The sequence below is a fragment of the Taeniopygia guttata genome, chromosome Z (genome assembly GCF_048771995.1).
Source record: "Taeniopygia guttata chromosome Z, bTaeGut7.mat, whole genome shotgun sequence".
In the NCBI taxonomy this organism is placed as follows: domain Eukaryota; kingdom Metazoa; phylum Chordata; class Aves; order Passeriformes; family Estrildidae; genus Taeniopygia; species Taeniopygia guttata.
In genome coordinates this window covers 7,615,273-7,631,303 of record NC_133063.1, presented here as the reverse complement: position 1 = coordinate 7,631,303, position 16,031 = coordinate 7,615,273, and the positions used below count along the sequence as shown (strand labels likewise).

General features: G+C 40.4%; 1 protein-coding gene across 15 annotated transcripts in view; it reads right to left on the bottom strand.

The window, feature by feature from the left end:
- Positions 1-16,031, bottom strand: part of NRG1 (neuregulin 1) — a 455,187-nt gene that overhangs the window by 22,192 nt on the left and 416,964 nt on the right. For 13 of the 15 annotated variants that reach the window (XM_072921880.1, XM_072921873.1, XM_072921874.1 and 10 more), the window contains 2 exons: positions 9,437-9,566; positions 2,848-2,906 (listed from right to left, as the gene is read on the bottom strand). In XM_072921880.1, coding sequence (XP_072777981.1) covers positions 2,848-2,906; positions 9,437-9,566 — 189 coding nt within the window. Of the gene's footprint in view, positions 1-2,847; positions 2,907-3,558; positions 3,627-9,436; positions 9,567-16,031 lie in introns of those variants that run through there. The other 2 variants (XM_041711199.2, XM_072921882.1) reach the window with 2 other exon arrangements.

The following is a 16,031-nucleotide window of genomic DNA, read 5'->3' as shown; positions in this document are numbered from 1 at the left end:
GCAGTGTATTTTGAATAAATCAGAGTTTTACTCTCAAAAGCCTTCTGAGTGAGTCTTCTCATTCCTGTCCTGCCTCGACAGCGACATCGGGATCATTCTGCACAGTGTTGCTATAAGAGTTCTCTTGCCTAACTACATGAAAATTACTCCAAACTTTTAATGTTGACTCATTCCTTTTGCTCTCCTCCATCTGCCTTTTGGTCTCCTCCATTTGCCTTGGTCTCCCTTGACTTCAAGGGAGAAAATGTGTGAGCACTCAGACAGAAGATGCATGGAACTGATGTATTTTTGGACTGCCTTCTGCTGTCTCATGGACCAGTGGTGGATCACGAGTCTCAAAGTCAAAGCAGTCACAGAAGAGACAGAAAAAAATCCAGGGTAGCACACGTGGTAGCAGCTGTGTCTGCTGGGCTCAAGGAAAGGACACTACAGGGTCTGCTAGCCAGGCTTCTGAGATGAGGCAAGGTAGCCTTGCACTCTGCTGGGACAGGGCACTTCCAGAATGCTCAGTAGTGCCTTGATCTGGCAAAAGGTCCTCAGATCCATAACTTTAGGACTCTCAAATACCAGCTACAGGGGAGATTTCTGAAAAAAAAAATTTTCTTTAACAGCCAAGTTGAGACAGTAACAGCTCATCGGTAGGCACACTTGGCTTGGAATCCCACTGACTTTCTTTCTTTCCAAAGAAAGACCCTCCTGTAAGCAAGTAAAATTAGATAGCTGTGTGGTTCACACATACACTTCTGTTTCCTACTAGCACTTACGCTGTTTAGCATCTCATTTGCTCTCTACTTTGCAAAAGCTGCATCCACAGAACAATGTTAATAATCCACAACTCTTGGTGCAAAATATGAGCTTGGCTTTAAGTCCCAGATGCAACATTTGCCTTTAGAGAACTCTCTAAGTCCTCTGTTAAATAATATGCTCTGGTCTGCTTTGAGTATGATAATGAAAAGTCATATAAATGCTTCTTTGTTGCCTTTTTTTTTTCTTTTAGTTAAATATAAATGTGCCCTCAGTGGACCTCTTTCTAAAAGTGTAATTTCAAGATCTTAAGCAGTACAAGAAACCAGATGTTGCAGTGCAGATGCAGGGCAGGCAGATGTGCCGGAGTCTCACAGCCATTGACTGGGGCTCTCTGATGGTCTAAGGTAGGTAGAGGTGCTCTCTCCTGCTCTGAATTTCAAGGAGAGGAAGTGCTTGACCAACTGAAGTACTAATTACTAAGTGTAACTCTTGCAGCAAGGCATCTATGCCTTTTCCATGGAGGCAACTTCAAACAATCTCAGCCTGGTGTCTTTAAAAATCCTAACCAGGGTTAGGAAACTGAAAAACAAAGGAGGGAAAATGCACCTAAACTGTTTTTTATTCTCCTAGGCTGGAAAATGAATTTATAATCATTTATACAATTCTTCTATAGTTTCCAGACAAAATTCAGCAGCAAACAATGGATCTCATATTTTTTACACCACTTCCATTTAAATTATTATTCTAAGATCAGAAAATTTGAGCTGCACTTTTCACCACAATCCACAGAAAAGGCCACTTAAATCTAACATTTGGTAAACAAATACTGTAACAGTATAAAAATTTTTAAAGCCATCATCACCAGAGATATTTAAATATAACTCACACTAATAAAGTTTCTAAGGCAGGGCATAAAAAATGCACATTTGAGTGCTGGAAGGTCCAGTCCCCCAGTCAGCACTCTTGGGATTTATGTGGGTAGCTTCTATGACGGAAAGTATGAATTATGTATGGATGTTTTTCATCCATCAGTATAAGAGAAAACCTGTGCATCTCTTCAGGCTCCAAAGTGTCCAGCACATACTTACAGCTTTTGTCCCATATACTAATGGAAATTAAATTAAGCTGGCCTACAGCCCTTCTGTGCTGGCAAGTAATCCATCAAAAAACCAGTTTCTATAACACCGCTTTTAGATCACAGTATATTCTGATGTCAGGAACAATTGAATGTAAGTAGTACACATGCATTTAAATGTAAGACCTAAGCAATTTTCTTGTATGTTACCTTCAACTTTGCTATAGCCAATGAGACAAAATAAATATATGGTGTACCTTCTGCTACACCCTGTCAAGTAATAATAATTAACCCATTTCTCCATACGAAACCTTATGGGAGGTGACCACAGCGTTGATCCTAGCAGCCTGTATATGTGTGTGTCTGATACTTTTATTTGGCCAATTAATCTTTGATCTCTTGCACCTGTAACTCACAATATACCCAAAACATGTTAAGACCTCATTGTTATAAGTAATCTCTTCCTCTTTTCTTTTTCTTTCTGTGCTCTCTCCACTGAAACTTGGACAAGGAAGAAAATTTTGATCTGTTTGGCAGGTGCTCTGCAGAAACAATGTAAGCACTTCAATTACCTTTAACCTCTAGTTCTATATGTCATATATAAGTACAGGACTAGATACTCATCCTTTGGCTGAGGGAGTGCTGGCCTGTATCATGACTCACAAGCCTTTTGTGGCAAATAAAATGGGAGACTTCAAAATTTCATTTTTGTACTTTTTCTGTTTGATGTCACCAGGGAGTCCATATCACACATTCAGAGTTAATTTCACAGCATTCCTAAGTCTTGCATTTCCCCCTACCCTCAATGCCGAACAATCTCAGGATTGCTTTCTGTTATAATTTGCAATTGCTTTTTGTTATAACTTTCATGCAACAGGCAGAGACAATCAATATTAGGCCTTAGGCAACAAATCTAGTTACAGATTAAAAAAAAAAAAAAATTGGAGGAAAGATGCAGCGACAAGAAAGCAGCACCAACTGAGCATGCTTCTACTGCGGCACAGACAGAAAAGTAGTGGACGTACTGTAGAAGCTGGCCATTACGTAGTTTTGGCAGCGATCACCAGTAAATTCATTTGGGCACCTGAGAGGAAAAACAAACAAAAAAAATGGTAGAGAAAAAAACAGAGAAAAGAGAAGAGGTGAATATATGCTAAGAAAGAAGCTCCTTCAGTGTGAACTGATATGACTTGGTGAGTTCACTTTCAGAAACTGAATCTCGGTTTAGCGTGTCAAAATACCTCAGGATGTTGAGAGCAAGTCGTTTGCTCTGTGGAAATGTAAAGAAATACCCCCTGCAAAACCAGCCAAAACCAAACCAATCCAGATCAAAATGTGTTTCAAGATCTGAGACAGAAATTCACCATTCCAGAGACCCAGATTGGTTTTAGGATGCTCTTTCCACAAGGCAGCAAGGACACAAGCTCTGTACATACTCATCTCCGTGAGTTTGGTCTTTTAGGGTAGCACTTTGCAGCAGTCTCCAAAACAGGAAAACTGCCAGCGTGTGCAAAACAAATGCATCTGTGAATGAATGGAAAGATCAAAAATCGCACAAACGAGAAATATTTTGGAGGTCAATAATGCCACGGTGTACAGATCGTACTTCAGAAAAATCAGGTTATAAACTAGTGACTAAAGAGGCCGGTTCCAGCTGAACTGTGAAAACACCAAGTACTATTGATTTTGTTGCTGTAGTTGGGGAAGAAAGCAAAGTTCAGATTATTTTAACATACTTTCTTGGTTTTGGATTTTCATGGGCAGAGTTTCAGTACATCTTGCTCCAGTGAATCCAGGTTGGCACCTAAAGGGCAAAAACGTGATAAGCAATAGTACACCAAAACCACTGCACTAACAGACTTACATCTGCTGGTCTATGGAGTGCGAGTGCATTAATTGACCTCCTGGTTGGGTGTTAGTGACAAATGATCAGAAGAGAGGCAGGAAAGTGTAACCTTTCCAGAAGATAAAACTCCGCAAAATTTACAGCAAAAATCCATCAAAGAAAAAAATAAGTATTTTTCTTTGTCTATTTTGAAAAAGATAGAAGAATCATGACTAGCAAAAATGTGTACCAGTTCACTGCTTCTTCCATCTCATGAAGGGCCCAGATTGAGCTCTTTTTTGAAACTTGCAATGCAGTGCATAACAACAATTTACACTGTTGCTTTCATTAGTCACATAAAATCTATGAAAATACCATTATTTTCTCATTTCTATGATGGCATGTTGTGTCTTCTTGTAATTTGCTTTGAGAAGGAATAGCAAGAACGACAATCTCAGAAAAGCTGAAAAAATCCAAAAGGTCAGAAGACAAAGTCAAACCCAAAGGGTCTGAGCCATTTTCAACATGGCTCACAAGAAGGCAAAATAAGTCAATCCAAAAAATAAGTAAAATGAGAGGGCAGAAGTGCTCTCAATATTTGCAGCCCTGGAGTTATTTGTCCTTCCAGTTCGTAAGCTCTTCTGCAGAAAACTTCAGTGCAGCTTTCTCCTTGATCACAGAGAAGGAATTTCTTACCTATGATTTGGCCAGCTTTTCTGCTGCTGCCTTCATGAATTCTTTCTTCACCTTCATTCTCCATGCTGGGCAGGGCTCCCAAAATATCAGCCTAGGCAGGCCTCCTGTGCTTCAGACTTAAGTGTGAATGACTGTCCACCATACTAAGGTAGACAGATTTCAATCTTTGCTCTTTCTTTTTCTTCTCTCCACTCTTACTCAGCATTAACCTGAAATGACCTGATATCTGCTCCTGTGAAAACATTTCAATTATGCTGCCTTCCACGTGTCTTTGTGATGCTTTCCATGAGTTTGCCACTGTGCAAGAATCTCCCACTCTTTTTCTCCTGCTGATGACACGGTGCTAGCCTCTTTTTCAAACTTCCTCATAATTTACTTGCCATGTGCTAAAAAGCCTTATTATTTGCAAATACTTATTGGTCAGAAGAATCCTCCATCTCTATCTGTCTGAGTTTCATGTGTGCTGAAAGCTATCCCAGTATTTTAAATTCTGCTTTTCCACAATTGCCTCTAGCCCTAAAAAACAGGGATGCTGCCCTTGCCTGAGCGAGACTTTTGGAAAATCCCTTTGGCAAAGGATCAGTGTCAGGGATAAGCACTAGCATCTTGCTCAAACAAACCATGCAGGAATGATATTTGTGTAATAAAGGTATGTTTTGAGGATCCGCAGATGATTCTTTGAACCTGATTTTCTGTAATGATATATTTGTTTATTAAAGAAGAGAGTTTAAGTTCTTCAGAGCTGAAGCCTCCTGTTTTGGTGAGTACCCAGTGCGGAGAGATCCCAGTCTCCACAGACATATCCAGCTGAGAAAAATGCAACAAGGGTAACTCTGTCTTAGAAGATGTTTTTGCTGGGCATGACAGAAGACTTTTTGCACCTTTGAGAGAAGGCAAAGTGCTTTTGATAAAAAGCATTTTGATCTGTGGTACTGAATCAAGAGTAAAAATATTTTGCACTACTGATCTCGTTAAATGTCTGTCCCTGGAAAGTTGGCATTTTCGCATGCTTGGCTCTCAGTTCACAGGGCCCTTTACATCTTCGTCATCAGGCCAAATGCTATGAATTCCCAAGGAGCATGAGTGAAAGCCTCATGTTCTCCTCCTGCCTTTGGCTGCTGGTGGTTGCTTGCTTTGTCTATACTTCTTTTCAGATGTTGGTGCAGCTGTGGAGGTGATGAAAACAACTCGAGCACTGGTATAGACAATGCAGAAATCACTTCCAGACCAAGCAGGGTCAGCCCTGTTGAGATGGCACCGAAAACAGCTCAGGTGTGTTTACACTTGCTCTGAAACCATTGTCAGCAAATGGGCTGCAGCACCTGCCCTCGAGAATGAGCCCAGCATGGGCCAGCTGCGAGGAAAGCTGACATCAGCCTGTCCACTTATGATGATGTGTGAATGCTAAAGGCATTTTATTGCTCAGATGTGCAGTGCAGCACTGTTTCCAGTTTGAAAGGTTGTTTCCTGTAGACCATACTTTTACAATCAGCTTGCAATGGTGTCCTTTCCCAAACACCTTTTCCTACTCAAAGTTTTCAGACATTATTTCTTGTTGTGTTTGTTTTTTTTTTTCCTAGATCATTATCCATGTACCATTTTCCTTTAGGACAGTAGCAAAATTGAGGTCAAACAGCATAGAGCAAAAGGTATATGTTTGTGCTGTGAGAGTCTTGTAATTTCCCTTCTGCCTTAAAAAAGGCTACTTGAAACATTTATTTTTTGTATTAACTGTGCGAAACCAAAATCATGAACCACATGTAATAGAACAATTTCTTTTTTCCTTCTACACACACTAGTTGCAAAGAGCAGCATTTGCAGGCATTCGGTGGACACTTCTCAGAACACTGAACATGGATCGTCAGAGAGTTTTTTGTCAGGAGAGGAATGGCTGAATGGTTCGTATTTCCATTTCATTCACTGCTTACAAATAAATGCATTCTGGGAGAGAATTATTTTTTTTTCCCATGGGAAGTACATTACTTAGTAATCCATTTCATGGCCTAAGTGAGAGCCAGTATTTCTATCCTGTGTCTTGGATGAATACTGGAACTTCTACTTGCAAACTTGCTGATCTGAAGAAAATTCTGCCTGTTTCTATTCTACAAAGGCCTTTACTTGGAGACAGATGTAGAAAATGGCTGTATCATTAAAAAGTACATAATCCACTCTTTTGCTGTTAAGAAAAGCAGCAGCACACTTCTGTTAAGACAGCAGCATTATTTTCATCCAATGAAATTCCGTCATAAATTTCATTTCTTCAGTAATAACAAAACCACTATAAAAGATGATGTCTGCAAGTCATAAATCAATTAGTCAGACTATCAAGACCTTCATGGTACGATACTTCAAAAGAACACTCCAAAACCATAACAGATCTTATATTCACATAGATTTTTTTCAAGTAAGAAGGAAATGCTAGGAGTTTTGGTCTTAATTTTGCATTTATTGGAATCTTTTTTCTACAGTAAACGTGGGGACGCATTTCCAACAGAACAGAAATGACTTAGGAATCTCAGTCTCATAGGAAGCCAGTTACATCCAGGCTTCTTAAGTCTATGATATTTTCAAAATGTGACTCATGTCTTTATGAAGCTTCTAAAAATTTCATACGCTAGTTTATTTAAATAGGCAAAGCTTTCTATTTCATCTGTCCTATTTTGGGAGTGTTTTAGTCAGTCTTGGACCTTAATTAAAGTATGTGGTGGTAAAATACATGCTACCACAGATGTAGCTGTACAGTGCTTTACTATATCTTCACACATTTCCTGAGCATTTCACATAGTTACCTCATGAAAGCAGGGAATTTTCTTGAAGTTCACACCAATATCCAGAAGAGCAAGATCTGATCCTATCTGGATCATCACTATGTATTTAATATTTTTTTTAATACATTGCGAGATTTTAACTAAGGATGAGTTTAGAATTTTTTTTTTTTTTTTTTTTTAAGTAGAATAGGGGATTAAAGAAAAACAGAGATTACTTGGAAAATTTCATGGTTGTTTTGAATCTGAGTCATGTTTTTTTGGTTAGGGACAAAACCAATTTAGAATGATATGGCTCATGCTTTAAAAATTTTGTTTTTGCTCTCAACAGATGGACCATATGGAAAAATGTGAACTTGCTAGTGAGGCAGAAATATGAAGAGCAAGTACCATATTTCAAGCATTCTGTTTCCACAAGCATGTTCTGGGAGTAGATTTGTTTTCTTAGAACAATGAAGACAATGTGTAGTGGTTAGATACCTATTTTAGATAACTGGGATGTTAGAATCAAAAGTGGACATCTTTATTTTTAAAGAAGTAAGAAGAAAACTGTATTTTGTCCCTTCAGTTTCCCACCACATCAACTTTCAAGTACTCATTTTTATTTCTTATGTAGTTGTAATGCATCGTTTACTACACAACATAAAAGTTTTATTCTGGCAAGTATTAGATGGCATAGAAAATGGCCCTGCAAAATAGTGGTGGCCCTGGCAGTTCTCAGGGTAAGAATCCTTCTCCACTGCCTTATTGTAAATGAGATTCACCCTGTCTAAGTTACAGCTCTGATGCTTTTTCCAAATAGGTCTTGGACCACCCAGGCAGAGGCACATCTGCCAAATCTGGGAATTGCCTCTTCCTTGAAATACAGCCCTAGAATTAAAGGTTATTTATAGTCCACAATAGGGAAAACCAGTCCCCACTTCATTCAAATGTCCCCAAGACATTTTATTAAAAAATTAGCCAGTCTATAACTTCATTACAGAACATACACAGATGTCTGAATTCAAATAAAGTAGTCTTCATACCAGTGAAGATGGGATACCTCTGAAATTACTAGTAAGACAATATTAATGATTAACAAGCTTGCTCAGTGCTCAGCTCTGCCATTCACTGGAGTTTTCTGAACAGTGTTTGGATAGGAAGCTGAAACACACAGGCTCTTGTACATGCTCTGGAGAGTCATAGCAAACTGCTCATCTTGAATGCTGGCTTAAAACCATATAAATTTAACACGAATATTTCTTTTTCTTTCTCAAAAAAAAAGAATCCAACCCATAGCACATATAACTTTTCCATATTTGCTTTAGCTAAAAATGATCCTAAAATTCAATGGAGCATTCATTGCTTTCAGCAGTACAGCAATCCATGAAAATCCAAAGCAAAACAAAGCCCATGATGTGCAAGTAACATCTTTCTACAAAAAAAGAGGAAACTTACAGGTAAGCCAGAACACTGTGAAGTTTGGTGGGGATTGGTCTTCACCAACCACTATCCCTTTGTCTGAAAACATAATATCCTCACAAAAGCACACCCTTTTCACTCAGCCCTCTTAAGGACCAAGATGCTTCCCAAGGTTTAAAGGTTGAGTTTCCTCTTAAGCTAGTATGAAGAAGTCCCTATGACTAGTTCATCTTCAGGAGTAAAAGCTACATGACATCCTCCCAGACAGGAGGTAAATTCCAGTGCTGCAGCTCTTGGTGGATGTTCTCTGATGCAAGGGACTATTGCAGCAGGCCAGAACAGCACAACCAGGACCTGAGAAAGGTGCACCAGCACCCCCCTAAACAAAACTCATATGATTTAATGAATTAAGATCAGCACACAAAATTGTAACCTCCACCATGACCATGACATTCATTGTTTTTTATGCAATTAAACACAACAGTTGTGAATCTGGTCTCACCAGAAATTGTTTAGTTACTACATCAGACAACTATAGTAACAGTTTCTTCTGTATGAAGTGCAATATTCAATGCAGTTTTCCACACCTTTTTTTTTTTTTTTTTAAATGTAGAATATTTAGTTTACAGTGTCTGTTCCATTTTTTCTAATATAAGGCTCAAGTTGTGTTACTTTGTGCCATAAAAACACCAATAGAAGATGCTGTGCCACCATCATATAGACATATTTCCCAGTTAGCCTCTGCTTTTTGTTTCATATGCCTCTGTAGAACACAAAACTTATTCTTGGCATTGTTTCCACATCCACACGGTTAAAAAATGAAGAAATGCAAGTTCAGAAGAAGATATTTTTCAGGTGCTCCTCTAAAGAAAAAACCATTTGTGAGACCTGATGGCTCTAACAAAAGAAACACATAGGATTTCTTACCTGCACAGGTATCTTGGGGGGTTTGGGAGGTCTTTAACCATGTAACACTCTCCCCCATTTACACAGAAGGCTTTCTGCTTTATGTCACATTTTGTGAGATGACTTGTCCCAGTTGTAGATGTGGAAGTGGCTGCAAAAGATAAGAATGAAAACACAGGTCAGAGGGTGTTTTTCTTTCTGACTGGTAAGTGTACTTGTATGTGAGGCAAGAAGTAAGGCTAGGGAGGATCTGGCAAGTCCTTTGAGCTCTCTATCTGCTGCTACCACAAGCACTAATCACTTGACCCTGTATTTTGTTGATTGCCAGAGAGAATGGAGTTTAAATACATACCTCAGAGACACACAACCCCACACTCAGCCTGGGAGGAAGTGAGGGTTTTCCTACCCCTGTTCATGAAGTGGCCTAAAATTTTTGCAACACTCATATGTGTTTCCTTGAAAACGTGTAATTTATGTGCAGTAACTTTTATTCCATTAATTGCATTCAAGTAATTTTGGGGTGTGACAGTCATTACAGATTGCTGATAAAATGAGGCCCTGGATGATATTTCCTCCTCCTCAAGGAATTGCCTTGAAGCAGGTATTTTTCAGTGAAGCTTAACCTGAAGCCCTATGCTTATCCAAGACCTCAGTCCAGCCACTTTCTTCTCCTCAAGGAGATGGTGAATGGCTAAATTCTGCTCATAAATGAGAGCTGTGGCTACCCTGGGTTGACTCTGCAGGAGGAAGGGAACAGGGAGGTTGGAGGTTTTGTTCCTTCCTGGGCATATACAACTTCCACCACTGAGTCCACAGGAATCCTTGGTCCAGAGGCCAGCCTAGCATCTCCTGCAGTTGGGCTCATCTGCTTGAGATGAGCAAGAGGTTTTGGGACACCAATGCTGCTAAATACCATTAGGTGTCTAAATTGCTATTAAATGAAAGTATCACCCCGACCATAGCGTTTTGTAGCTCACTCCCTACTGCATTTAGGGAATACCTAGAGAAGGCAGGAGCATTGTTTATTAGGGAGGCTGCCAGGGAAGGGTAAGTAATCACAGCCTTAGGATTTGCCAATGCAATTTCTGCCAAGGATATACTTTTCATAAGCTCACAGAAAGCAACTCAACTTATCCCCCCAAGGAGAGGGATAAGCCCCTTTGGTGGTGACAGTCTGTCCACAGTGCGTGCAGGTGAAGCTTAGACTTGACAGTATGCCCATAAATTTTAAATGGCTAAAACTAACTGAAGAGAGAACCTGCAAATTGTAAAAAGTGGTGGAGATTCTTGCATGGTATTTGTTTATTTCCAGACGTATAGAAGTCAGGAATTTTGTCACTGTGATTAAAAAAAATCCTAGTATTTTTGTTTCTGAGAGACAGTTTATATCCTAATGTGAAACAATGCTACTACCTATTGACTGATTTCACTGGAGTTGACTAGAAAGCTGCAAACACCTATAGAGAAGTTGTCTGACACTTGAAACCTTTTCTAACACAGAGGCACCCAAGGGGTATGCTTATAATAGGTGATGTGTGACATTCTACCATTTCCTGTACACACTGAATCTGAAGAAAGCACTGTTTTAGCAGATCAACTATGAACAAATACCAGTTCTGTATTTTGAGCTATAGTATGATACAGTCCTGTCACATTTCATTTCTATGCATTTCACATTACCTTCCAGGCAAATGCATTTTTAGCACTCAGTACTTGGGAGAGCGCACCACCTTGCCTTCTTTCTCTTTCTTCCATGCTGCCTTGCTTGTATGGGGTGCTCTCCTCTAACAGGCCAAGAAAAACCCTCCGGTGACCTCTTCCAAAACTGAAGCTCCCTCCTGCTTCTCACTTGCATCCACACATTGGGTCATATCTCCACAGACTCTGATCTTGACTGGGGCCTCTTGGTGTTAATGCAATGCAAAATGGAGTACAGATTCCCCTTAATAACACATTCCTTTTTCCTGGCCCCTCGAAGCATGATTTATATCCTCTCAGACCAGGATAAATTTATGTCTGGTCCAGGGACAGGAAAAGGGGTCATGTTTTAAGAGTAGTCTGACACTCTTTCAGCTAGCACCAGTTCAAACAGGACTTTGCACCCAGTGTTGACAAAAGGCTGGCCTACAGACTGCCATCCGCTCAGCAGTGAAGGCTCCTCTGTGTTTGATGTCAGAGGCTTGACCACCATCCTTGAGATCTCCCCACCCTTAGGGTGAGGAGATTTGCCTTGTAGAATAGCCTTTCCCTCTCTGCTGGTTTGAAATGAGCCTGGATTATTAACATAAAGGAGATGCCTGACATGACAGGCTGTGTCATCCCATATCCTAGGATGTAACAGTGTGGGTGAACAAATTCCCTTTGTACAGCTAATGCATACTTTGAAACCTTTGCTAGTCTCAACATACAAACAATATTAAGCTTTTCACTGCTGATAACCTATCCAGCCTTTAATAAAGGACACCACACTTCAAGTGGTGAGCCAAATACCCTGAGGATGTCCCTGAGCTCAGAAAGCTAGTGCATTAATTTGGAAAGTGAAAACTAGAAATATAATCTACAACATTTTTGGAAAAAAAAAAAAAAAAGAAACCCCACCATTTTCTACCCTGATGGCTACTGTAATGTTTTAAATTGAACACTGAAGGTAGATACAGGAACAACTGGACTTGTAGCTGTCCATATTGTTCCATAATCACACTTTCTTTTTCTTTAGGCAGAAGTTCAATCAAAACCAGAACACCATGGAGTTTCAAAGTTAACTGTGATTTCCCAACTGATTTAAGTCAGATTTGGACAGCAGCAATTGCTCTGAACTGATCACTAGAGATGGGAATAATCTCCAGCACACACAGAAATCTCAAGAGACAAGGGCTTCACACATATTTGTCAGGAGTATCGTCACCCATGTTTTGGGTGTCACATGTACAAAACCATTGTACAAATATTGTACAAGAATTTTTCTCTGCATTACTGATCTGCTGGCACCACAGTCCCTGTCTGCCTGAGCTTTGTAATGAGTTGAGGGGAAGAAAAAGGTCTACTGGGAGTTAGTTCTGATATTAATTTTTCTTTGCAAAGTATGCATAATTTTTATGGCATATGGCCAGTATTCAGCGTATGCACATAAGCCTACTTTGCCAATTAAATACAAGAAACACTAACTATGGGTTTGGGTTTCACTTAAAGTCACATAACGGAAGAAATGCTGTGTTTGGGAGCAGGTGTTCATCAGAGTCCATTTCATACAGTCCATAACTATCCCCAAAATATGGCCTTTCTGTACATCTCTAGCAGACACGGTCTTGGAAGATGTTTGGTGGGAATGACCAGCAGTGAGGAGGTAAAGCACACAGCTGTAGAATATGTATCTGTGCACTGTTACTTCTCCACTGTTACTGCTTGACTGGTACTAGTAAAAATTTGTACCTACTCTCTTTTTTTGTAATGTTTTCTTCAGCTATACAAGCACAAGAGAGAAAAGGTGTTTGTTTTCTAAAGTCCTATACCAAACAATTAGCTTACTGCAAGGACTAAGTTACACACATTACGGGTAAATCACAATTTGAAAATATCATGCATGAGTGAATATCTGCAAACACTGCACAGTTTACCTTGCCCTCTCCCTTCCCTGAAGGCAGAAACACCATTTTTAAAAAAGCCACTGCAGGCAGTGTGAACAAGGTCACTACTTGTAAAACAAATATTCACATGGCACTGAAAAACAATGAGATCGGCTCCCATCCACGGGAATTGCCTAAAGGCATTAACAAGAAGAAAAACAGAAGCTATTCCTTTTACAAAAGCAGTTCTCTAAAAGGTGAATTACTGTTGTAAAAGTACCTTATGTTCATTTCATGTCAAGCAGACAAAACTTCATGTAATTCTGTTCTTACCTGGGGAATCTCTGAACCTTTTTTTCTGGTCTGAAATAGAAAAATGCATTCTCTTTCTCTCTCTTGCTTTCCAAAAAACCCTCTGAAGTTTAGTGGCTACAGCACCAAGACTCCCAGACCCCGTGCAGACTAGACAGTCCACTGAGAGGAGCCCGAAGGGACCTCTTAATTCAGACTAAGAGGGAAGAGCTTTGCAACCTAAACAGAATAGTATCCATGCCTGTTTGAATTGAGTTTCTGCAAAGGTGGTGTAAAATCAGAGGACACACTCAAAGTCATCCAAGGTAGCCAGTGAGATGCTTATGACTCGATGGAGACAAAGTGGCATCTGCATCACAAAGGAAAGTTTGCCATTCTCACTGGAAGGCCACTTACTGAAGGTAAATATGCCACCTTATTGGATTGTAGGACACCTCTCTAGTCTCATTTTGTAAACCTGCAGCTCATGCTGGTGGAGAGAAAGGGATCTTCATGGAGTGAAGGACGGACCCAGGGAGAGAAGGAGGTGCACACAAACATGCTTTGTGGCGACAGAATTTCTGCTCCCATTTGAAAGCCAGTTTTACTAACTCTGATTCCTACACTTGAAGTTCATTCATTTTTGTGAAAGCACAGTCCAGCTCTCTCTTGACTTGCTGATGTGCAGTTTAGAGATGCACATCCCTGATCTGTAGGGTGTGTTAATTCCCTGTGTAACCTTTGCTGTAGCACCATGAAAGCACCTACATTTTCTTCCTGCTGAGTACTGAGCCTCTTCACCTCACTCTGACTTCCCTGATGAATCCAACTTGCAAGGACCTTAAAGTACACAAAACCTCGTCCTACATTGTATATAGTATTTCTGTACTGCACTGAATGAAGAAAGCTGCTGGTGCCAGTGTAACTGTGGGCAGCAGAATCTATATGGTACTTTCAAGGAGAAGAGAAGCCAAAACTGGAGAGCAATCACAAATTAGCCCCTTTCTGAAGAGACAAGACTTTCCATTTTACCAGGTGTGTAAAAATATGTACTTCATGCAGTCCTTCATACTCAATTGTTTAAGACCTAGAACTGCATTCATGTAGCTGTGAACATACCAATAATTTAAAAAAAACCCTACCAACACCAACAGATAAACTCCAGAGGAAAATACCCTCCAAAACAACCAAGTCTCTATATGAGACATTTACAGTCTATTTCACGGGGCTGCTCAGAATTTTTCACATTGTTTTTGTGATTTAATACCCTAAACTGGTTGCTCAATCCAGTTAAACATTTTTTTCAGCGTCTCTCTTCACAAATAACACGCAGTGTAACAGATTCCTGGGACCTCCACAGGAGAAGAGGATCTGTTCAGCCAGCAGCTGGAATTGAGTGCTTAAAAGTTAGTGGAATTGCTCTCTGGCCCTAAGACAGTACTTTCTCACTTTGGCACTATCTCTATGAAGATCAGGGCCAGCAAGAAGGAAACAGGAAATGGCCGGGTCTGCAAGATAGAAACTTCAGGAAAGATTGAGAGCACATAAACTCTTGCTGAACCAAGGCGGCGTGTCTGCCTTCCCCCTATGACACGGACTCAGTGGTGGCTTCCTTTCACAAATCTGACCTTAGCAAAGCAAAGTAAAAAAATAAAAAAAAAAAAAAAGAAGAAAAACAAAGCACAGACGCTTCAGCTTGCTGCACCACCCGATCGCTTCCTCCCTGATAGGCCAAGAGACTGACCCAGTTGGCAGGCGCACGACGGCGAGACCTGCACAGCATCTGGCTCACCACAGAGGGTCAAGAGGTGACACATACTGAACACTGCTGATCAAGAACCATTTTTGTTTGCTTCGTTTAACTTTGAGACGGTAGAAAGCATGGGCACGGACACGTGAAGTTCACAAGTTGTTAGTGAGGAAATGCAATTTGCTTGCAAAAGAAAGTTTTGAGAGGAAGGGTGGAAAACACGGGCTGTGGAAGAATACCAGTGAATGGAAAGACCTGGTTGAAATGGAACTTTGAGACAAGGCATACTTTTTCACTGCCATGAAAGATGTCAGCTTGCACTTGAGGGTGGTGTGATAAGCGAAAGGTTTGTAAGAGCTTTTAGAAAACATTCCCCACCTGGTGAAGGGAGATGTGAATGGTGAAACACAAGGCAGTGACAGACCAGAGCATCCCAAGAGGAAAAATGTGTGTGTGGTAGGAAGGGGCAGAAGGTAAAGAAAAGAAAGGAGGCACAGAGGAAGTATACACAGATTGGACCAATGCAGGATAAACAGGTCTAAGCTCAAGAATGCAAAATTGACAGCCGGACAAGGAAGTGCTTTTACTATTGGCAGACAACCTTGCAAGTGCCAGGAATGGGTGGGAGGGTCTGAAAATTTAGAGACCTTAGATTAAAGCAGACAGCAGACAAGGAGCTGAATGCAAATGTCATGATACAATGAATGTTATCCAATGTGGAGTCCTGTGCTGCACTGAAGAACATCCCATCATGCAGAAAAACCTGAATGGCCAAATAAACTTTAGGAAAGGATTCCTGGCTCAGCTTGTTTTGGAGGCCACAAGGCCTCTTTTCCATGTTCACTGTGCAGTAAGGTCAGGTACATAACTTATTGGTCTTGAAGTAATGGGCTGAATAACCCATAATGCTAAACAACCATTCATATATTTGTTAGGTGGTGCTTCATCACGTGTGTCTGACTCCTGTGTATCTCACAGCTCTTCCACAGAGCTCTGAAAGGTCTCTTCAGGC